The sequence below is a fragment of the Sarcophilus harrisii genome, chromosome 2 (genome assembly GCF_902635505.1).
Source record: "Sarcophilus harrisii chromosome 2, mSarHar1.11, whole genome shotgun sequence".
Taxonomy (NCBI): domain Eukaryota; kingdom Metazoa; phylum Chordata; class Mammalia; order Dasyuromorphia; family Dasyuridae; genus Sarcophilus; species Sarcophilus harrisii.
In genome coordinates this window covers 32601690-32627019 of record NC_045427.1, presented here as the reverse complement: position 1 = coordinate 32627019, position 25330 = coordinate 32601690, and the positions used below count along the sequence as shown (strand labels likewise).

General features: G+C 35.9%; 1 protein-coding gene and 1 gene segment (V, D, J or C); both read left to right on the top strand.

Annotated features, from left to right (window-relative positions):
• Window positions 1–25330, top strand: part of LOC100935631 — an 824790-nt gene that overhangs the window by 624372 nt on the left and 175088 nt on the right.
• The window catches only part of LOC100922526 (zinc finger protein OZF-like), a 49818-nt gene that overhangs the window by 18192 nt on the left and 6296 nt on the right, over window positions 1–25330 (top strand). For 2 of the 3 annotated variants that reach the window (XR_004232634.1, XM_031957162.1), the window contains exon 4: window positions 24906–25032. Coding sequence is in view for 2 of the 3 variants with exons in the window: in XM_031957162.1 (XP_031813022.1) it covers window positions 24906–24925 (20 nt within the window). In the remaining variant the exon portion in view is untranslated. Of the gene's footprint in view, window positions 1–2146; window positions 4296–24905; window positions 25033–25330 lie in introns of those variants that run through there. The other variant, XM_031957161.1, reaches the window with a different exon arrangement.

Here is a 25330-nt window from a genome sequence, read left to right as displayed (position 1 = left end):
ATGCCTTCAATGAGGACAAATATGGCATCAAATTCAGCTGCTTATAGTGATGGTAAATTCTTCAATTTGAAAAGGATATAAGAAAAAACTAAAGTGAAGGAGTATTGATTCATGACTTTGTTTGCAGATGATTTGCACTCAATGGAGCCTCTGAAGCTGAGATGCAGTAAAGTATGGATCAATTCTTTGCTGCTTATGCTAATTTTAGCCTAACAATTAATACCAAAAAAGCACAAGTACTCCCAACGATATGTAGAACTACCAGTTAAAGCAAATGGAGAAGTTTTGAATGCTGTTGATAAGTTCACTTTCCTTGGCATATACTTTCCAGGAATGTCTACATTGACAATGAGAATGATGCATACATTGCCAGAGCTAGCTCAGTGTTTGGGAGGCTCCAAAGGAAAGTGGATTGGAGGGGTATTCGATTGACTATCAAACTGCAGGTCTACAGAGCTACTGTGCTCATTGTTGTGTGCCTGTGAGACCTGGATCAATGCCATGCCAGAGAACTGAATTATTTCCATTTGAAATGTCTAAGGAAGATTCTGAAGATCACCTGGCAGAGTAAGATATCAGACACTGAGGTCCTTTCTTTTACTAAAGTGCCAAGCTTTCAAACTACTGCAGAGAGCACAACTCCATGTGGCTGGTTACAATGTTCAAATCCCAAATGTACACTTTGTAGAAAGGCTGTTTTATGGAGAACTCACACACAGGGCTCAAGCGCTCACAAGGTGGTCAGAGAAGGCAATACAAGGACACTCTAGAGGTCTCACTTGAGAGCTTTAGAATTTATTGTATGACATGTGAGATACTGGCACAGAACTGCCTAGCATGTTGTGCTCTCAGCAGAAAAGGTGCTGTGCTCTGTGAGCAAAGCAGAATTGAATTATCTCAGAAGAAATGCAAGATGTGCAAAGTTAAAGCAACCACCCCAAATGTTCCTTCATAGAGACTATTTGTGTTCAACCTGTGACAGAGTATTCTGAGCTTGTATTGTCTAATTTGGTCTAATTGGTCTAATCAGTTACAGTAGGACACGCTAACTTGTCTCTAACATAGTAGTGTCATTTTAGCCCCTTTTGAAAATGAAGGACAACAACCAGTGAAGATATAGACCTAGTAATGGGACCATGGTGTCAAAGATTATAAAGTTTTATACCTAAAATTTAAGGTATTTTGTTGCTTTTCAGAAAAATAGCCTCAACAGCTTAATAAGTACCTATTCAACACAATTTCAAAAATTTGTTATTTTAAAATTTCTTTTCTAATCTGTTGGCTATTTAGTGATACTTCCCAATTGTTCTGAGTTTTACTTCTTTGATTACTAGAGTTTCATTGTTCTTCAAGGTAATTATTATTTTGTACTATATTTTGATCATTTACCTTTTTAGAATTGCATCTTTTACAAATTTAACCAATTCATCACAAAGTAGTTATATTGGATTTTTAATGGCCATTTATGGCAACAATTGTGCCCCATGATCCCTTCTCTTCATATTTCTTCTTTCTACTATTTGTTCCATGTCTCTATCTCTTCTCATGAATTCATCAATTCTTTTTTTTTCTATTCAATGTTTTCCTTTCCTATTTCCACCTTAAATGTTAAAGTTATTTTCTTTTGTTGTTCAGTCATTTTTTATTCATTTCTAACTCTTTATGACCTAATTTAGGGGTTTGAGGGCAAAGATAATGGAATGGTTTGCCTTTTCCTCCAAGTCACTTTATTGATGAGGAAACTGATGCAAACATGGTAAAAGGATCTTCCTAGGGTCATATAGCTATTATTTCAGCCCCAATATGATCTCAGAAAGATAATTTTCCTACCTCTAGGTCCAGCTATGCCATCTAACTGGCCTAAGGCTTCTTTTGCAAAATCTCAAAGTCATTTGAATATCATCTATTTACAATAGAGTAAATTCATCTTATCTTTCTAGGTAAATTCATTCTAAGTCAACTTATTTATATGTAAATTTTACATCATATTTTCACGTGTAATAAACTGTGATCCTTAGTCAGAGAGTAAAGGGCCTATTCATTTCAAGTGGGTAGGCAAGAGAAAACTAAAATTTTTTGAGCAAGTAGGAGCCTACAGAAATTGAAAAAAAGACAGGGTTAATTAGCCTTTTATTCTTTCTTTCAGGGAGCAAAGAATTTGCTGAAAAAAAATCTTATGAATGTAGTGAATGTGGGAAGGCTTTTAGGAGTAAGATACAACTTACTATGCATCAGAGAATTCATACTGGAAAGATTCTTTATGAATGTAAGGAATGTGGAAAGAATTTCATCTACAATTCAGAACTTAGTCTACACCAGAGAATTCATACTGAAGAGAAACCTTATGAATGTAGTGTATGTGGGAAAGTCTTCAGGATGAAGGCACGTCTTACTGTGCACCAGAGAATTCATACTGGAGAGAAACCTTATAAATGTAGTGAATGTGGGATGGTATTCAGGCTTAAGACACAGCTTACTGTACATCAGACAATTCATACTGGAGAGAATCTCTATGAATGTAAAGACTGTGGAAAGACTTTCTTCTACAGTTCAGTATTTATTCTACATCGGAAAATTCATACTGGAGAAAAACCTTATGAATGTAGTGAATGTGGAAAGGCTTTCAAGAGTAAGACAGATATTACTGTGCATTGGAGAATTCATACTGGAGAGAAACCTTATGAATGTAGTAAATGTAGGAAGGCCTTCAGGAGTAAGATACAACTAACTGTGCATCAAAGAATTCATACTGCAGAGACACCTTTTGAATGTAGTGAATGTAGGATGGCTTTCAGGGTTAAGAGAGAGCTTACTGTACATCAGAGAATTCATACAGGACAGAAACCTTACAAATGTAGTGAATGTGGAATGGCCTTCAGGAGTAAGACACATATTACTGTGCATCAGAGCATTCATTCTGGAGAGAAACATTTTGAATGTAAGGAGTGTGGGAAAGGTTTCTTTTACAATTCAGAACTTATTACACATCAAAGAATTCATACTGGAGAGAAACCTTATGAATGTAATGCATGTGGGAAGGCCTTTAATAGGAAGTCAAATCTTACTGTGCATCAGAGAATTCATACTGGAGAAACACCTTATGAATGTAGTGAATGCAGGATCGCTTTCAGGACTAAGAGACAACTTACTGTACATCACAGAATTCATACAGAAACCTTGTGAATGTAGTGAATGTGGAAAGGCCTTCACCAGTAAGACACAGCTTACTGTGTGCCAGAGAATTCATACTGGAGAGAAACCTTATGAATGTAGTGTATGTGGTAATGCTTTCAATAGGGAGTCATATCTTACTGTGCATCAGAGAATTCATACTGGAGAGATTCCTCATGAATGTAAAGAGTGGGAAGACTATCACAACTTAGATTTTATTGAACATCAGAGAATTCATCTAATAAGGATTGTTATGAATATGGAAATGCCTTTAGAAGAAAGGCAAAAATTATTGTACATCAGAACATTTATACCGGATAAAAATCTTATGAATGTAGTGAATATGAGAAGATTTTTGGGAGTAACACACAATTTACTGGCATTGAAAATCCATCTTGGAAAGATTCTTAATGAATATAAGGAGTGTGGGAAGGCCTTCCATTACAACTCAGAACTTATATTGGACATCACAGATTTCATACAGAAAAATTTTCTGAATGCATTGTATATGGGCAGGCTTTCCTCCTTCGGAACATAATGTTATCAAGAAACATTGATACTGGAGAGAGACCTTATGAATGTAATGAATGTAGAAGCCCTTCAGACTGAAGATCCAACTAAGGAGCCAATCAGCATCAAAGAATCTATCCTAGAGAGAAACCTTATGAGCTATGTAAGTTATGTGGGAAGCCATTTTGACTAGGAACATTATGCTGGTGTCCATAGCTGTCTAGACTATGATTCTGAGTGTCTATATGCTTATATGAAAATCTAAACGTCCATAGTTAGCACCTATGAGAGGCGATATCCTTCCCTTCTGTAGAACCCTCTAAGGGGAGAAAGATTAATGTTATCCTTCCATGGGACTTCTCCTATGGAGAAGATATAGTGGATGTTAGGGTTTGCTGATTGGATCATGGTATTGGGAGAGTTCTGGGCAGATGGTGTGCACATGAGCCTGATATGTCATAAATACTTGTTGACTGTGCTTGAGGAATATATCATAATCTAAGCTGTATTCTTGCTGTTTCTGTTCATATTCCTCAGGGTAACCACTGAATCCTAAGGATTTGGAATTACATTAATTTTTTAAACACCTACTAAAGACTTAGGCCAGTTATTGACACTGTATAACTTGTGCCCAGTGTTCTGAATTTCAAAGTGAAGGACTTCAGTAAAGTACGAGTAAAGAGCAGGAATAACTTCTGTTAAGGTAGCGCAGGTCTTGTCATCTATTTAATGACATAGAGTGGGACTCTCATTGTAGTTAAAGGGTAGGAACAGATGAAGAAGAAATCAAAACTATCAAGTGTCATAGGAAAGAATATATTCTGCATCACTCTTTAGAGAAATGCAAACAACCCACATCTCTCAGATTAGCTAATGTGATAGGGAAAATGCCTGATTTCTGGAACCAATTAAAACTTATGCCTAAAAGCCTATAAATGTGTATTCTCTTTTACCGAGCTATGACACTACTTGGTCTGTAAATCAAAGAGATTAAATAAAAAGGAAAAGGACCTATGTGTGCAAAAATATTTCTAGCAATTCTTTCTGTGGCAGCAAAGTATTTGAAATTGAGGGGATGCTCATCATTTGGGGAATGGCTAGATAAGTTGTGGTTTATGATTTTAATTGAATACTATTTTGCTATAAGAAATTATAAATGATAGCTCAGTGAGATAGAGCACTGTGTCTAGAATCAATAAAACTTGAATTCAAATATGGCCTCAGACTCTTAATACCTCTGTGACTCTGGAAAAGCCATGTAAGCTCTTATTTGCCTTAATTTACTGGAGGAAGAAATAGGAAAACTACTCCATTATGTTTGCCAAGATAACCCCCATAATAGGATCTGAGACTCCATTGAACCATTAAACAACAACAACAGCAACAACATAATGAAGGAGATGTTTTCAAAAAACAACTATGAAGATCTTTATGAATTTATAAAGAATTAAGGGAGTAGAACTACATGGTCATTGTACACAGTACTAGCAGTATTGTAATGATGATCAGCTGTCAAAGATTTAGTTACTCTGATCAAGATAATTCCAAAGGACTCTTGATGAAACATCCTCTCCACCTTCAAAGAGCAAACTGATGAACTCATTGTAAATAATATAATTAAATTTTTTTGTTTTTCTTACTATTTTTGCTACATAATTATTATTGAATTTTGTGGGTATGATTTCAAATAATTGATCTATTTTTGCTTTATCAATGAGTCTAAGAGGGGCTGGAAAGAGAATTTTGAAATTCATTGTTAAAAAGAATGTTCAACATAAACTTTATTATTTAAATGATTAAAAAAAAGATTTGGAATCACTAACAGCATGGATAAGTTTATTGAACTCCTAGACTGGGGTCTTTCTGCAACAGAGAGGAAAAACCTAAAATATTTCCCTGGCTCCCTGATTTCCAATTGGGAGCAAAATCCAATGGGGGTCACTTTGTGGAGGTTCAAACTTGGGCTCTAGAATAGTGGAAGGTTTGGCGAGTTACTAATACCCACAGCCAGAAGCTGCTTCCTCAGCTACTTAATCAATTCTGGAACAGAGTCATCTCATCTTATCTCTCTCAAAGAGTTAACATTGATCTACTAATCACTGTTTATAAATCCATTGTACTAGTACTTTCATTCTCTCAATCACAAGTGTCCCAAGAGACTCAGTTTCTGGAGTTGCTACTGTCCTACAGCTCCTCCCTGTGGTTTTGAGGCATCTTCCTACCTCCTGCAAGGCAAGCGATGTTTGATGAGCTTATAAAGATAGGCTTGAGTCGCACTCTGGTGGGCTTTAACAAAGGAATTTGTATTTTATCTGGAGTCAATAAGAAAGCTACTGAATCCTTGAAACTAAATAATATGGTCTCTCCTATGATTTAGAAATACCAGTTTGTTAATTGTATAGAGAATGTGTTGAAAGGAGAAAGGACAAAGATTGCCTGTGTGTCTGTTTTGGTCTGGACCTGTATGGAGGTTACATATTCATAGAGATAAACCATGATTCAAGAGGACTGAAGAACAATATTGTACTCATTTCTTTCTGGAGAAGTGATAGATTTAAAATACAGAATAAGACTTGTATTTTTTAGTGTGACTAAATGAGGAAATATATTTTGTTGGACTATATGTATATGAAGTGAAAGTTTTACATTTTTTTGTCTTTTTGGCTCAATGAAGGAGAAGGAATCATAATCACTAAAAATAAAAGTAAAATTTTATATTAAAAACTTCTATAATTGGGTCTAGAGAACGTCCAAACTTTTTTTTACAGTTAATTTTTATTCAAGAATTTACTCACAGACAACACATTTAAGAACATTTTAAATATAAATAATGTGATTTTTCAACATCAAACTAAAAAAAAGAATTCAGCAAACATGACATTACTAAAAAAAAAAAAAGATGATTACTTAATAAATTAACCTCTAAAAATTCTTGTGGAGCCAGAATTTATACATAAAGACTCTAGACGATAGAATCCATTCAAAACATTAAAAGTTATAGATAACAGACAAATGTTTTGATGAACATAAACTTCAGCTTCATTCCTTCCAGAAGATGAAAACTAGCATCTAACTCTCTAACAAAATTCAAATATTTCAGTATTTTGACTTTAAAGTCTATTTCTCCAGCAGCAAATCTGTGGATCTTTGCTGAATTTCATTTTCTCTTTCTTGTTGCTGGATATCTTCTTTTCAACACTCCAGTCTTCTTGGAATTGCTGAATTCTCATGTTTCTTTCACTTCTTAAAAATACAAAGCTCTAAATGATTTATAAATCATTCAACTTTTTCATTATTCCCATATCTTGAGACTGGTAGCCACCAAGCAAAATTTTCAACTTTTCCATTTTTGCAGCCCTTTTACTTCTGTGGTTATATGACCTCAATTTATCTCAACTCTCTTTTCAAGTGATTCAATCCTGATTTTTTTTGTTTTTGTTTTTTTCTAGCCAAGTTAGCTCATGTATATCGGCTCTGCCTAGGTAGATATAAAACTTGACTAACATTCTTCCCACACCTGGTTTTAAACTTTGGTGGACAGTTTGCCATGGCTCATTCCTTGCTTTACTACTTCCATCTCCTGTGTCAAAAGGTCTTGTTTGAGCCTTCTTCACTTCATCTTTGGAGAATTTCTCATAGGGGTTGTGTTCTAGATAAGTTAAATGGTCAGTACTCTTATTTCCAAATCCTACAGTTTCCCCCTTTTTATTTCTAATTTGTTCTCCATAAGGATGAGATATCATCATAAGGATGATGCAGAAGATCATAATGAAGCATTGTAATCATTTCTTTTTTAATTAGTTCTTTGCTTTTCTGTAGGTCTGTTAGTGGTGGTTCTACATTTAAGGGTCTTAGGATAGTTTCATTTACTTCTGAAGGTCTTGGCAGATACTTCTGAACAGCTTTGAGCATTTGTCTTAATTCCTTTACACGTTCTGCATCTTGGATAGCCTGCTTTTGAGCATCTATATCAGCAGTGTCTTTTACATGAGTTTCATCAATTTCATAGTCTTTTATCTCCTTTTCAGCATTTTCTGGGAGAACAATCAATGGGCAGGAAGGCCCATCAATCCTAAATGAGATGCTCATGAGATTCTCTTTTTATTTGCTTCACCTATGAGGGATCATTGTAATCTTCCAGTCCCTCTTCAGGATTTATGTTTAATTTGTCCCTTAGAGGGGTTCTGCCTGTGGTAGTGCCAACAACTGGTTTAGGAGTCATCCCATTTCGAGGAGTCAACTCTTCAGCTGCATGAGGAGTCCTGAAGGTGGTAGACAAGACTGTGTTTGGTTTCTGAATGATCTGTCATTGAGAAGTCACACCAGAGAAGTCACTCTCTTGCAATGGTGTATTAAGATCACCTTTCATTGTCCACATTGGTAAGAGCCATTACATTCTGTGCTTCCTGCAGAATTCGGTCTTGGATTGCTGGAGTTTTGGGTGTCTCAGAGAATACTATTGTTGGTGACATATTCAGGCAAAAGAGTACTAGAAGCAGAATTCATTATGCCAGATTCCTCTGCTATTTGACATGTAATTTAAATTGCTTGGCCAACTTTTACAACTTTCTGAAGTTTTGCATCTGAAATCAGGTGCAGGAAATACTAATTTGCTTCTCTTTTTAGAGAAAGTAGTTTGAAAAATAGCTGATGGCAAGTCAGACTCCTTTTTTTTCTTTTCAAATGCTGTTTGTTTTTCCTATTTCTACTTTCCTCTCAGATCTTAACTCCCCATCAAGATTTTATTGTCGTAATTTCTTAAAGTTCTGATAATTTTCTTCACATGTCATAAAAACCTGGAGCAAGCTTTTTTTTTTTTTCAAATGGAATTTCTGCATTTTAATATACTTTTTTCTTTTTCCTTTTCTTCTGAATTCCTATCCCAGCTGTTTGAAGTTCTCTTCTCTTTTGGAGGGCAGCAAGACACCTTGCTTCTTCCAGTTGCTTCTCTCTTGCTTTTCTCTTGGCCCTCTTTCCCTGGGTATTTGCCAGATGAGCTCTAGCTTCTGAGAACATTTCAAGTTCATCCTCATCCCTATCAATTGGATCAGGCCTGGCTGCTTTCATTTCTGGCTTTGGATCAATCTCTCCAGGTTTAAGTTTTCATGGATCACCTGCTGCCTTCTCTTCATTGTCTCTTTGGGCAGCTTTATATCACTGGATAAACAATGATTGGGGTGATGGATCTCCAATGGGTTGGCATCAATTTGGCCAGATGTAAAGGCTTTTCTTCCTCCTCCTTAGACCATTCTGTTTTTTTAATTTAATTGTTTAATTAAATGTTAATTTAAGTTTAATTAATAAGTAATTTTAATTAAATTAATAATTTAATTAATTAAATACTGTTTAATTTTTAAGTAATTTAATAAAAATAAATTTTTTAAACTTCAGCTGAAGCCTAATTGATTCTGCTCCAATATCTTATTTTAACTGTGTGTGTCTTTCTGTTTCAAGTGTGTATCTTACAAACAATTCTTTGTTGAATTCTAGCTCCTAATTAATTTTTCTATCCTCTTTTCTTTTATGGGTGAGCTCCTCTCATTCCCAGTTATGAAGTCTGTGTATTTCGTTCTATGCTATTTTCTTCTGCTTATTCTTCTGTCTGCTCTCTCTCTTTTTATCCTACCCCTCTTCATAAATCGGTTTTTGCTTCTGACCACTGCTTCCCTTACTCCATCCTTCTATATATGACTATAAACATTTATTAAGTCTCTTCTGATTACTTTTTTGTATTTAACTTTTTCTACTTCTGAGTTTTGTGTTTGAATGTCAGATTTCCTATTCAGCTGTGGAACGTCCATCAAGGAATACTTGAAATTTCTCTATTTCATTAACGATCAATTTTCTCCCTAAAGGATTATGCTAAATTTTGCTGGGAAGGCAATTCTTCGTAGTAATTCTAGGTCCTCTGCTTCCTGGGGAATGAGAAGGGTTGTACTTGATGGTCCCTTTTGACCATTTCTTTATATAGCCAGTCCTTCCTGAGGCCTTTATATTGGCATGTTTTATCTCCAGAGATATGTTTCCGGGGAGCTGAGTCTTTAGGAACTCTTTTTTCCCAAGTCATGGTAACTTTTTCTATCCTGGGAATTGAAGATGAGGCCCAACATACCAAAATGGATTATCTAGCTTTTCATGTGAGACATATTCCCCAGGACTGATGCTTTGAACTCAGTATCAGTGATCTAGCTCTCAAATGCCACGTCTCTCAGATATAAGTGGATATTCCTAATGGATTAATTTATTTGATGCTTTCTTCCAGAAAGCATCTTTCAGAGCAGGCCTTGGATTGACTCTGGCTCCAAAGTTCCTGTCTGTTTCTCTAGGACAGACAGTCACCATTACCTGCAAGGCCGTTAGGATATCACTGGTGACCTGCAATGGTTGAAGGAGCAGCCAGAACAACCTCCTAAGCCCCTCATGAAAGTTTCCTTCTGCCTGAAGTCTCTGCCTGGGAGATTGACAATTCTGGGGATTATTAATGTCAGCAGGATGATAGCTTGCTTCTTGAAGTAATATAGTCTGCTACCAAAAAAACTTTCTAGGTGCCATCCAGTACAGCTGACTTAGGGGAGCAGTTGCTGCTGAGAGGGGCTCATATTTTGAGCCCTGTTGGACCATTTGCATGACTATCAGTTTCCTTTTCATCTGTATATTGTTGACAATTTGACTAGGAATTGGAATCTTCACTGTCCCTAGGCCTGTGTCAGGTATTTTGAGGCTAATGGTGACCTTAAGGAGCTTAGAATCTAAGTGTGAAGGTCCATTCCTTACATGAGTTACACATAAACCTGAGAATTTGGTCAAAAGGTTCTTCGCATCAAGTTTCTCCTCTCTCTAAATGTTGGAGGTCCAAGGCCAGGTTTAGCAGAAATTCTAGAATCAGAGGAGTCAAGGGATAAAGAGTAGGATTGTGGAATGGAGAGAACAGGTTCCGGTGAAAAGCCAACAGAGTGTGTTTGGGTGAGGGGATTTCAGAATTCTGAACACGGCAGTGATAGCCAAGGAGAGGGCAAGTCTGTGTGTGTAGCTGAAGGGCAGGGGAGGAGTAGCTCCTGGGAAGCGAACAGGTCAAATAACCAGGGGTTAACTTGTGGGAGGGAGGGTCAGTAGTGCACTGAAGTCCTTCAGAATGAAGCAAGAGTGAAGGGGACAAACATTGTGACTTACTGATTGGTCGCTGTTTGTCCTTCCTTCTCGAAGGGCTCCCATGCCGTCAGGGAGTTGGTCCCATGAGGTCAGGGAGCTGATCTAGTCCCACAAGCAAGCAATCATACGACATGCAAATAAATTGGGCTGAAATCAGGGAGGGCAGAGAGGCCAAGCTTTGATGGCTCGACAAAGACGTGTGACAGCACACTAAGGCAAGCTTGCCTGGAGACCAAAGGTGGCATGAAGGGGCAGGAAGCTGTTCCCTTTGAGGTTATCACTCTGAAACTATTTCCTTTCGATCCGTGATCGCTTTGGGAGTCTCGGCCCCTCCTGGGGAAGGCACATCCCCCCAGTTAAGTTATCTTTCCGGGATGCCAGAGCCTTGGATTCAACTAGAAGCCCTGGTCAAAAAGCGCCCCTCTGAAGTGTCGTTGACCCCAGCAGGAGATCTAGGCTGATACTGATGAGCATCCAAGCCTGGGAACCTGAGTCCTGAAGCCTCAACGCTCCTTTTAAAGGGCAGTCTCTGGTCCTGGCAGAGGCCCAAGGGCAGCTTTCCAGGACCCTCTGCCTGCTGGGAAGGCTTTCTCTTCCCAGGGCCGGACTCCGCTTCCCTAAAAGGACTTTGCCACTGCACAAGTCAGTCTTGTGGCAAACTGGTTTCCATCCAACAATAAACTTTCAGCTTTGCTAATATTTCGGGACAAGCGAATTCTTGCACCTGTAGGCCGCGACCAAAGGGATGTTAACTCTCTTTTTGCCACTGACCTCATCCCCGCCGGGGATCGGGGAAATGCACACCTCCTCAGGGTCACAGCAGCACTGGCGCTCACAGGCTGCCGCAGTAATCGGCAGCTGCGGATGGAGACCACCACGGCTAAAGATCCGTGAGCACAGTGGGGGGGGGGAGACCAGGCGCGAGTAACCGGAGAAGCGGCGGGGGGGGGGGGGGGGGGGGGGGGGGGGGGGGGGGGGGGGGGGGGGGGGGGGGGCTCCAAACCAGAGGGGCCAGACCATATTCCAGACGGAGCCCCACCCCCGCCCTTTCCCGGTGTCCAGGAGTCTCTGAAGCCTTTAAAAAGGGGTCAGGCCCAGCCGGAGGGCGGCTGCGGGGGTGCAGCGGGAGGCGGAGCGCGGGGCGCTGGTTGGGGAGCCCACAGGGAATGGGCGGAGCCTCCGCTAGGGTCCAGGGAAACCCTGTCCGGGATTAGCGAGGTCGTGGGGCCGCGCATGCGCAGAGGGGCTGGTCCTGGGGGAGCGGAGTCTGGAGATAGACCCGCGTTCAAGTCGTCGCCCTGAGGGTCCCCGGCTGCTCCCGACCCTCCGTGGCTCTCTCCCTGCTGTGCAGCCTGTCTTTGAGGAGGAAGGCCTGGTGCAGGTCTGCTCCTTGGGCCTCATGTCCTGTGGGCTTCCTCTCCTCCCAGCATCCTTCGGTACCCTCTTCTCCTGCTGCTGGAGATCCCTCAGGACTCTCTGCCCCCTCTCCGGCGTTGTCCCCAGGGAGGTGTCTGCAGTCGTTTTAAGTGGACTTTTCTGTTCTATTTCTTGATGCTAGGTTTTGCTGGTACCATGTAGAAATGCTGATAATTTATGGAGGTTTATTTTATATCTTATAACTTTGCTAAAGTTTTTTACTTTTTCAATTTGTCTTTTTGTTAATTCTTTAGAGTTCTCTTAAGTCATATTATCTGCAGAGTGTAATAGTTTTGTTTCCTTATTGCCTTATTTTTTTCAATTTCTTTTTCTTTTATTACTATAATTGCCATTTCTAGTACAATATTGAGTATTCATCAACATCATCATTGTTTCATCCGTGATCTTTTTGGAAAGGCTTCTAGTTCCTTTCATTAGGAAGGAATTTCCTAATTCCTTTAGGAATTACATTCCATTACAGATAATTGTTTTTGATAGGTACTATTTATCATATAAAGAAAAGCTTCATTTTTTTCCCTTTGCTTTCTTATTGTTTTTAGTAGGAATTGGGGGTGTATTTTTTGAAAAGTTTTTATTCTGCATCTATTGATCTGTACATATAATTTTTGTTTTTGTTACGGCCATGGTAGATTATGCTTATAGTATACCCAATATTGAACCTGTTCTGCATTCCTGGTACAAATCTAGCCTTGCTTAGTGTATTATCTTTGTGATACATTGTTGGAATCAGTTGTAAATATTTTCTTTAAAATTTTTGCTTTGATATTCATTGGAGAAATTGTTTTTATTGATTTCCTTCTTTGTTTTTGCTCTCCCTAATTTTAACAACAATATATTTGTATCAAAGAAATAATTTGTTTGGACTCCTCTTCTCTCATTTTTCCTCCAGTGAATTGTACAGTATTGGAATTAAATTGTTTTGTAAAAGTTTGGAAGAATTCACAAATCTGTCTGGTCCTGAAGATTTTTTTGCTAAAAGAAACAGCGATATATACATCTAGCAATAGATAGATGAATAGGCCAAATACTTATATAGGATATAATGATCATATATTTTCAGATAGAAAACTGCAAGATATAAGATAGGGAAAAGCAGGGACATGATTATAATAAAAAACTGGTCTTTCAGGCGTCATCCTGAGAGTATATACATGACAGGGTAAAGCATCTTAAGTCACTTTAACAGTTCCACCTTATAGCCAGACTCAGGAATAATCAGATGGGTTCTTACATCATTGGGAAACAGAATCAGAGGGATCCCATCGTAAGCAGAGACCAAGGTTGTCCTCCCAACTCTTGCCCAGATACTAAGCTCCACTTGTAACAACTCAGAATCACATTCCTCTAAGTAGCTTGTGGCATATTCCTTTCAGATGGTGAATGATCAGACAATCATATTTGAATTCAAAGTTCCAAATAATATCAGCTACAGTCCCAAGAGATTTTTATCTTAAACAGCAAGTCATTAATCAAAATAGCTATATGAATAAAATAAAGAATTGGGTGTGCAATTAAAACTAGAAAAAAAAATTAAAACTCCTAATTAAATACCAAATTAGAAATTCTTAAATTCAAACGAGAGATTATTCAAATGGTAACTAACAAAACTATTCAACTAATAAAACTAAGAGTTGATTTTATTAAAAAAGAAACAAAATTAATGAACCCTTGGCTACTTTGAAAAGGAAAAGGAAAGAAAAAACCAAATTACAAGCACCAAAAATGAAAAGGGTGAATTTAGCATCAATGAAAAGGAAATTAAAGAAATAATTAGTAGCTATTTTGCTTATTTGTATGCCAGCAGATTTGAAAATCTAATTAAAATGGATGATTATTTACAAAAATATAAATTTCTCAGATTAACAGAAGAGGAAATAAATTATTTTAAAAACCTCATTTTAGAAAAAAAAGTGAATAATATTAATTTAAAAAAAAATTCACAGGGCCAGGTGGATTTACAAATGAATTCTACCAAACATTTAAAAAACAATCCCAATGCTATGTAAACTATTTGGAAAAATAGGCAAAGAAAAAATCTGGCCAAATTCCTTTTATGCCAAAAATATATATTGATACTCAAATCAGGAAGAGCCGGAACAGAGAAAGAAAATTACAGACCAATCTCCCTGATGAATATTGATGCAAACATTTGAAGTAAAATATTAACAAAAAGATTACAACAATTTATCATCAAGACAGTACACTATAACCAACTGGATTTTATATCAGGAATGTAGGACTGGTTCAATGTCAAGAAAACTATTAGTGTAATTGACCATATCAATACCAAAACTAACATTAATTACCTGAAAAAGAACCTACAAGGAAACCATATAGGAACATCATTATTAAATTAAAAAGAAAAACAGATCAAAGAGAAAATTTTCCAAGAGAAAAGTAACAAAAAGTAATTCAGATATTCTCAAGTTATGATTAGAATTGCACAACACTTAGCAGTAGCTACAATTAAAGACTCCAGGACCTGAAATACTATATATCGACAATTAAAAGAATGAGCCTTCTAACTAAAAACATCCAGTAAAATTAAGTATAATATTGAATGGAAAAAAGGACATTCAGTGAACAATCAAATTTTCAAGATTTTGTCCCAAACAAACTTAAATTCAATAGAAAATTTGAAATAGTATATGCCAATGTCAAAGACTAATTTGAAGGAATTCAATAAGAACAAAATGTTCATGTTTTATATGTGGAAACGTAAATCACATGTCTTAAGATTGTCATTAATAATTGGGTATTCCAAAAGAAAGAGTAAGATATAGCAGAGTATGAAGTGTCTCTAAAAAGCAAAACCACATTAGAAAAGGTGAAAATAATAACCGTGTTATATGAAGGAGGTTCAAGAATAAGAACTGACACAGAGGAATTATCTGGGGGGAGGAAGGCTAGTAGTTCTGAAATCCTGCTTACATCTGAAATGGGCTAAAGAGGGAACAATTCATATACATCCAAAAAGTTATACCATCCTCCAAAATCTAAAAAGAAATAAGAGGGGGAGGAAATAGGATAAAGTTGAGTATAGAAGAGTGTGTAGATTAAGTGGAATGGGATAAGATGTGGAATTAATGAGAATGAGATAAATAGGAAAGGAGAGGGAATATTAGGGAGGGATTTTTTTGGGGAGGAGGGAAGGTAATAGTAAGGCAAATTAGTAGGTAGAAATAGAGTTAGCATTGATAGGAAACAGAGATACACACAAACACAATAATGATCAGGAGTGGAATTCATTGGGGAAAAGGGGATAGAAATGTGTCTCAAAAGTTAGAAAAGATTCAGTCAAGAAATCTACATTATACATTAGCCCTATTAATATTATTCTTGATGTATTATATTTCTTTATGTGGGAGACAGCAACCCTTCCCCAAATTGAAATCAGAGACTCTCAAGGTAGGAGAATAATAAAAAAAAAAAAAGTTTAGTATGATCATGCAAGAAAGGACAACTCCCTACTGCCATGATGTTAGTAGAGAGAGTGCAAAGCACAAGCTGCAAAACATAGAATTATATAGACCTTAATGAGGATCCCTCACCCCATTTTTTCTCCCATTGACTGGGGAGTCCAGACTCACAATCTAAATGTGGAAGTTTATCCTAGAGACAAAGAACAAAGAAGTTAGTAATACTAGCCAATGATACATTCTTTAGGAAGTTAATGTTGATGTGCTGAAAAGGAATGTCTGCCTAAGATAAGCTAACACCTGCAGCTTTGGCTAATGCACAACTTATTATTGTAAAACTTCAAGTTATAACAAGGGCACAGGTTGAGGCTGCATGAGAGGGTCTTCACTCAATTTATCTTATTAATATTTATATGTGTATATATGCATGTGTCTGAGTGCATAAGCATATATATATACACACATAATGCATGTAAATTCATATCATGTGTATGTGTGTATAAATTCATCTGTGCTTAATTATTGTTTGCTTGATTAAGTTGGAGTGAGTAAATGGGAAAAAAAAGAATAAAGTAAGAAGTGCACAGCAGAGAACAAATGAAAACCTATAAGAAAGCAAGGATGGACAATTATGAATACAATATTATTATTATTACATATACTTTCTTGAAATGGGAAATTTATTGTTACATATTTTGAATCCTTCCTAATGTTCTGCTGTGCACTTGACAATTTTCTTCTTTTTACTATTTAAGCTTTAAACATACAAAATTAAAATTAAAATTGAGTAAGTAGAAATTAATGGCTGTAAGAGACATTATAACTCAATTAAAAGTAGAAAAAATAAGAAAATGTAAAATATCTCTGTGGAAAAAGCAATTGAGTTTGAAAATAGATCCAGGACAGATAATTTAAGAATTATTGGACTACCTGTAGAAAATCATAGTTTAAAAAAGAGTCTGGACAACATTTTTCAAGAAATTATCATGTAAAACTGTTCGATATCTTAGAATTACAGGATAAATCCATTAATCACCTCCTCTTAGAGATCCTGAAATGAAAATGGTAAATACTGTTATAACCAAATTCCAGAACTGTCAGATCAAGGAGAAAATATTGCAAGCAACCAGAAAGAAACAATTCAGATATCAAGGAAACACAGTAAGGATTGCACAGAATTTAATAGAACTTAATTTAATTTCTCCTTTAAAGAATCACAGGGCTTGCAATATGATATTCCAAGAGATAGAGGAACTTCAATTACAATTAAGATTCAACTAACTAGAAAAATTCAGCATAACATTCGGGGGGGGGGGGAGAATGGATATTAAATGAAATAGGGGACTTGCAAATTTTCCTAATAAAAAACCATAGCTCAACAGAAAATTCAGTCTTCAAATACAAGACTTAAGAGAAACATAAAAAGGTAAACAGGAACAATAACAACAAAAAAACATTATTTAATAAGGTTAAACTTTTTGCATCCCTTCATGGGAAGATACTTATGACTCTTAATTACTGTATTTCTGTTAGAACAGTTAGTAAGAATATACATAGTCAGAAAATGAGGGCATATGTAAATTGACTTTGTGATATAAAAATTAAGAGGTGAAACAAAGAATTGTACTGGGAGAAGAGGAAAGAGGAACACAAAATAGGATAAATAATATTACATAAGAGGTGTGAAAGACATTACAGTAAAAGGAAAGAAAGGAGAGGAATAATCATTGTTTGAACTTTACTCTCAATGAATTTGGATCAAAGAGGGAATAACATACTTGGCTGGATATTGAAATCTATCTCACCCTTTAGGAAGAACTTGAGGGATAAGGGAAAAGAAAGGGGAGGTGGAGATAGAACAGAGGATAGATTGAGGAATGTGCTGGTCAGAAGCAAAACACTTATGAATTGAGACAGAGTAAAAAGAGAGAGAGGAAAATATAAAACAAGGGAAAAACAGGATGGAAGGAAATATACAGTAATCATAATTGAATATAAATAGAAATGAAATGCATAATATAACAAAATGAAATATGTAAAATATAATTCCATGAAATGAAAGTAGATAGGAAAGTGGATTAAAACTCAAAAAACTACAGAATGTTTTTTATGAAGCACATCTGAAACAGAGAGTAAAGGTAAAACTCTGGAGTAAACTATATCATACTGCAGAGAGAGTAAAAAAAGAAAAAATGTTAAAACACAAAGCAAGAGCAAAAATAGCTAATTAAAAGAGAAAAGGAACTACATTTTGATGTAAAATACTATAGATCATGCACACTAAACGTGTGCATGCACCAAATGGTACAGCATCCAAATTTTTAAAGAAGTTAAATAAAGAATAAATGGTAAAACTATATTAGTGGAATCTCAACATTCACTTCTCAGAACTAGATAACTTTAACCACAAAATAAACAAGGAAGGAGTTAAGTAAATAGAATTTTAGATAAATTAGATATGATAGACCTCTGAAGAAAATTGAGTGGGAATAGAAAGGAATATATCTTTTTCTCAATGGTACATGGCACCTACACAAAAACTGATCTTATATTAGAGCATAAAAATCTCATAGTAAAATGGAGGAATAGTAAATTTATCCCTTACAGATCATCTTGAGATAAAAATTACATGCAATAAGGGACCATGGAAAGATAGATTAAAAATTAATTGGAAACTAATCTACTCCTAAAGGATGAGCAGTTCAGACAACAACATCATTGACAACACACCAAAGTTTATGGGTTGTAACTCAAGCAGTATTTATGGAAAATTTATATTTCTAAATGCTTAATAAAAAAGAGAAGGAGCAGATTACTGAATTAGACATGGAAGTATAAAAACTAGAAAAAACAAATAAAACATATGAATTGGAAATTAAAATATTAATTAGGAGCTATTTTGCCCAATTATATGCCAATAAATCTGACAATCTAAGTGAGATGGATAAGTATTTACAAAAATGTAAATTGTGAAGATTAATGGAGTTTTTATTAATAAAATAAAAATATTTAAATAACCTTATTTTAAGAAAAGAATTCAAGCAAGCCATCAATGAACTCTGTAAGAAAAAATCTCCAGTGTTAGATAGGTTTACAATTAAATTCTACCAAGCTTTTAAAGAACAATGAATTCCAATAGTATATAAACTATTTTGAAAAATAGATGAAGTCCTACCAAATTTCTTTAGTGACATAAATGTACTGATGCCCAAACCAAGAAAAGCCAAATTAGAGAAAGAGAAACATATAATAACATCCCTAGTGAATATTAGTGCAAGAATTTTAAATGAAATATTAACAAAGAGATTATGGCAATTTATCACCATAATAATATACAATGACAAGATGGTATTTATACCAGGAATTCAGGTTTGATTCAATATCAAGAAAACTATTAACATAATTGATCATATCAATAACTCAACAAATCATAAGATTATCTCAGTGGAAGCAGAAAAAAAAACTTTTGAGAAAAGACAGCAGCCATTCATATTAAAAATACTGAAGGGACAACTAGATGGTGCAATGGATAGAGCACCAGTCCTGAAATCAGGAGAACCTGATTTCAAATCTGTTCTCAGAAACTTCAGTTTTCTTAATAAAGAACGATGATCTTTGAAGTAGGATTGAGAGATCCAAAATTGTCACTGTTATTCACAGTTCTTTGTCATATAATATGGTTTTTACTGTGTGCAGTCATTAACTTCCACTTGTCCAATTTTAATTTTTAAGGAATTATTTTCTTCGTTCAGTTTTTATATCTCTTCCATTTGTTCAGTTTTGTTTTTTTAAGGAGTATATTTCTTTTGTGAATTTTTGTATGTCTTTTTCCATTTTTTGTTTCCTTTACCAAATTATTGATTCTTTTTTCATGATTCTCTTATATTATTGTCATTTTTTCCCCATTTTTTTCTTTATCTTCCCTTCCCTCCTCTCAAAAAGTCTTTTGAAGCTCTTCTGGAAGATTTTTTTCGGGGTGCTTTAAGCTATTTATATTTTAATATTAGGTTTGAGATGTGGCATTTTGACATTTATTTTCTTCCACATTTGTGCCTTGATCTTCCTATTATAATAAATCTCTACAATCAATTTTTTTTTTATTGTTGCTGTTGGTTTTTTGGTCATTTTTTTTCTATCTCTTTTGTAACTTTGTGCTTTTGTGTAAGAATTAGGAAAAGATTTTGGGAAGATAGTGGAGTAGGTCAGAAAATTCCAAACTTCAGATTTTCCCTGTGAATAAGACAAAGTTGCATGTCAGGGCAAATATAGAGTGGTTAAAAACAAGTAAGAGTTGGGGCAGGTCAATGGTCCTCCTGAGACAATTGGAAAAGTTCTGTAGAAGGAACCTAGGATGATGGTTTGGCTTCTCTGAAGTGTGGACAGCTCTAGGCTAGTTCTGAAATAGCAAGAGGCAAGCACTGGGTGAGTTGAGTTGTCAGGAGGCCTTGCCCCTGCCACAGGAGTTCCACCTTCCAGACCGTGTGAGGAGGTGGGTGTCTGAGTTGGGAAGATTGAGGGAATCTCTGCTGATTGTGAATGCAAGACCCAGCTGTGTTGCTGAGAAATGGCCCTGGGCAGGAAGCAACCAGCACATGCCTGGTGAGTGCAGAAGCAGCGGGGCAGGGATACTGCTGGCTGTGGGCACCTGCAGGAGGGCAGAGTTCTTCTAAATCTGAGGGAAGAATTGAAGCAGGCACCATCTTCCATACCCCAAGCATAGAGGTGATTCAGCAATCTGCTACAAAAATGAGCAGGCAAAGGAGAAAGAACCCAGCCATAGAAAATCAGTTCGGGAATAGGGAAGATTGGGGTTCATCTTCAGAAGAGGAAACTGAAACAAAAAAAGCCTCTCTTATCCCAAAGAATAACATTAAATGGTCACCTGCCCAAAAAAGAAGAACCTAAAAAAGACTTTAAAAAAGCAAATGGGAGATTGAGGAAAAACTTTTTTTAAAAAATCAAAGAAAAACAGAATTATGCAAAGAAAGTCAACCAATTAGAAATGAAGATCCAGAATCTTAAGGAAGAGAATGACTTTTCAAAACTAGAATTGGGCAAAGGGTAGTCAGTAAAGTTATAAGAAACCAAGAAATAATAAAACAAAATTTTCAGAATGAAAAAAAAAAAAACAGAAGAGAATACGAAAATCTAAGAAAAACAAGATCTGGAGAATAGATTAAGAAGAGAAAATATAAGAATAATTGGATTACCTGAAAGCTGTGACCAAAAAAGAATCTTAACATAACAATTACAAAAAGTAGTTAGAAAATTGTCTCAAAGTATTAGGACAAGAGGGGAAAGTAGAAATAGAAAAAATCCACCTATCACCACCTGAAAGAGATCCTACAAAGAAAATGGACAGGAGCATTATAGGTAAATTAAACCCTGATCAAGGAAAAATTATGAGGAACAAGAAACAAACAATTCAAATATACTGGAGCACATTAGAATTGCATAAGACCTATTAGTTGCTGCATTAAAAGACAGTCTTGTAACATTAAAAGTTATATAAGTCTTGTAACACTGTACATCAAAAAACAAAATAACTTGGTTTGCAGCTGAAAATATACCCAGTAAAGTTAAGCATAATCTTGAATGAAAAAACAAATTGCCAAACTTTCAGTACTTTGTTACAAAAAGACTTGAACTTAATAGAAATAGAAAATTTGATATATAAAACTAAGAGAAATGTCAGGTAATTATTTGTTGGAATCTTTACAAACTGTTAAGCCATTGGAGTTGATTTGATCTTAGAAAGAGATATTTTGGGCCAGAATTTGAAATAAAGTACTAAGTTCAACTGATGGAAACAATGCTTGTGTTCATACCTTTAGAGAGTTCATAAGTATCTAAGTATTCAATGGAGTTCACACGTTTGGGAGAATTCAGGGCTGGCTTAGTCTGAATTCACACCTCCCTTGAAGTTCTTAGGACCAGAGAGCACTCTGGGAGATAACCCATAATCCCTGCCTCAAGAAGGAGGAGTTAACCTTTGGGAGATGATATATATGGAGGAAGCTCTTAGAGCTAGGGAGAATTTCTCTGGAACATTGACTGGGGTCAGAGAGGAGCACTCTGGGAGGAAGCCCACAAGCCCTATCTTCCAGGCAAGAGAGATTCATTGCATTTTCCACCTTGGTGCTGGCTGGAGGCTGAAGAAAGCAGAGGCAGAAGCCAAAGACAAAGCTGCAAGAACTCAAGCAGAGAGTTGGGCCTCAACTAACCGGGCTATTTTGGAAGGAGAAATAAACGTTTGCATTTTTACCAGCTGGGTGCGATTTTGGAGTAATTATTTATTTTAACTGAAACTAAGGCTGCCTCCGGAAAACCTTCACAATTATTAAAGATAAATTTCAAGGGGCTCAGTAACAACAAACTTTTTATGCTTTATACATGGAAATATAAACCACATTATGTTTAAGTGGGTAGCCATTAGTAAGTGGATGGTTTGAAAAAAAGTTTGGGGTAGAGGTGATTATAATGTGGTTCTGAAAAGCAAAACCATGTAAGAAAAGGTAAAGAGAATAGATTACATGAAATGAGATGTCAGAGCAGACACAGGAAGATTAGAGGGGAAGAGGCTGATAAATATGAAATCCTGCTCACATAGGGAATGTGTATCTAGAAGGGTACAGAAGTCTTCTAAATTTATTAAGAAATAGGAGGGATAGGGAATAGCATAATGGGGAGCATAGAACTGTGTATAGATTAATGAGAAAGGGATAAAGAGGGAGGGAAAAAGGTGGGAGGAAAAGAGGGAAGAATATAAGTAAGGAGTTCTTAGAGGAAGTAAAAGCAAGTTAAGTAATGGGTATAAATTAAGTAGAGGAGTCAGCAGGGATAGGATATGCACAAACAATAATAATAATCAAGAGTAGAATTTGTTAGGGAAAAAATGTCAGGAGTAGTAATCATTGATTTTAAAGTTAAAGTTAAAATAGATGTTCAAAAGAGAAAAATGGGAAAACTAGTATGTCAGACATATTAAAAAATATTGCTTAATATTGACTAACTTATAATAATTAAATTGTATAAGATTGGAGTATTGCTGTGCTACATGTAATGATGAGTTGGTGGATTTAGAAAAATATGTAAAGACTTGGAACTAAGAAGTATGATTTCCACCTTCAGAGAAAAAGAGAATAATCATAGAACAATCTTACTTAAATGTATATGAATATATTTGTGTATTTAGGTGTATGATTATAGATATGTGTGTGTGTGTGTGTGTGTGTGTGTGTGTGTGTAGATTAATCTATTCTTAACTGTAGCCTCTTTTGGGGAGGAAAGGGGAATGAAAGGGGACAGAAATAATAAAGTAAAAAGTACACAGTAGAGAACAAAAGAAAACCTACAAAGAAGCAAAGATAGAGAGTCTGAGGTTTTTATTTTTCAAAACATGCATGGATAATTCTGCAACATGAACCCTTGCAAAACCTTGTGCTCCAATTTCCCCGCCCTTCCCTCACCCCCCTCCCCTAAAGGGCAAGAGGCAAGAGGTCCAATATATGTTAAACATGGTAAAAATATATGTTAAATCCAATATATGAATACATATTTATACAATTATTTTGCTGCACAAGAAAAATCAAGTCAGACCAGAAAAAATAAGAAAGAAAACAAAATGCAAGCAAACAACAACAAAAAGAGTGAAGATGCTATGTTGTGGTCCATACTCAGGTCCCACAGACCTTTTTTTGGGTGTAGATGTCTCTCTTCAGCATAAAACCAGTGGAACTGGTCTGAATCATCACATTGTTGAAGAGAGCTACATCCATCAAAATTGATCATTGTATAATCTTGTTGTTGCCATGTACAATGATCTGGTTCTGCTCACTTCACTCAGCATCTGTTCATGTAAATCTCTCCAGGCCTCACCCTGCTGGTCATTTCTTAAAGAACAGTAACATCCCATAACATTCATATACCATAATTAATTCTGCCATTCCCCAATTGATAGACAGGCATTCAATTTCCAGTTTCTGGCCACTACAAAGAGACCTGCCACAAACATTTTTGCACATGTGGGTCCCTTTCCCTCCTTTAAGATCTCTTTGGGACATAAGCCCAGTTGAAATACTGCTGGATCAAAGGGTATGCACAGTTTGATAACTTTTTGAGCATAGTTCCAAATTGCTCTCCAGAATGGTTGGATCCATTCACAACTCCACCAACAATGTATCAGTGTCCCAGTTTTCCCACATCCCCTCCAACGTTCATCATTATCTTTACCTATCATCTTAGTCAATCTGAGAGGTGTTTTATATATATATATATATATATATATATATTTGAAATGGAAATTTGTTTCATATTTTGAATCCTCTTTTATCTTGAATCATCTGTTGTGCATGCAACAATTTTTTCCATTTTTTCTTGTTCTGTTTTGTATTTATTTTAAATAAATACATTTTTAAAAATGGACTCTATTCTTACACTGTCCTCCTCTGTTTTACTGGGGCTCAGTCCTCAGCTTCCATCTAAGTGAGATAGACCTTTCCTTGTAGGTTGGTAAACTGCTAGCCTGCTCTTAAATCAGTCCTGAGACTTTTTAAATGTTGTTTTCAGGGAATTCAGGACTTCTTTAGAAATTTCTTTCCTCACTCTGCCATGTTAACACTGGAATTTCCAGATGTTTTTACATGCAATTGTTGTTGTGTGTGTGTATATACATGCATATACATGCACACACACACACACACACACACACATATATATATATACACACATATTTTTTTTTTTCAAAAGAGGAAGGTGACTAGTGGTGAAAGGTCATGGTAATTGATCAAAGGACTAGAGAATATTTAAACTGCAAGATAAAATTTAGGATCACATGACAGCTATGTGTCACTGTTTCATTTTCATTGTTATGTTTTAGAATATAGAAAAGTTTACTACTGCTTGAGTTTAGAATACACAAGTAAGAGCCATGGGTACAGGTTATAAAATTGATGTCATTGCACTACCTAAAACTATAAGCATTCATAAAATAAGAACCCACTATGTGACAAGATTACAAAGGAAAGCAAAAGTAGCCTTTGTTCTCAAGGATCTTACAATCTAATGGGAAGGGAATTTTTAAATGCCTGCCATATACCAGGCACTGTACTGCATTTCACATAAATAAACTAATAATACATGTTTTCAGATACTTTTCATTCAAACTTTATAATGGTCAGAACTATGACTGATTAACTCAAATACTTTTTGGTGTTTCAGAAATCCATGACATTCAATGATGTGGCTGTGGAATTCACTCTGGAGGAGTGGATACATTTGAACCCTTCTAAAAAAAAATTGTACAGGAATGTGATGCTGGAGAACTATAGAAACTTGATCTCTTTGGGTAAGAACAGCTATTTCTTTGGAGTCTTGATATTTAGTGAGGAGACTTTCAAATTTTAATAGTTATTCTTTGACATACAAAAGGAAGATATTCCTAATCCTTTTATAACCAAGAAACAGGTTTCTGATGCTACCTGTTTCCAGTGAGAAAGATCTTTGCTTAGTAGGAATGGAAACTGAATTCTTAATCTGTTATTGTCCTAGACCTTCTGTTTTGCTTCAAATTTAAGATTTTCTGTTTAATCTTAGTGGCGGTACCACTATATAGAAAGTGTTCTCATTGTCTAAGTAGGGAGTCT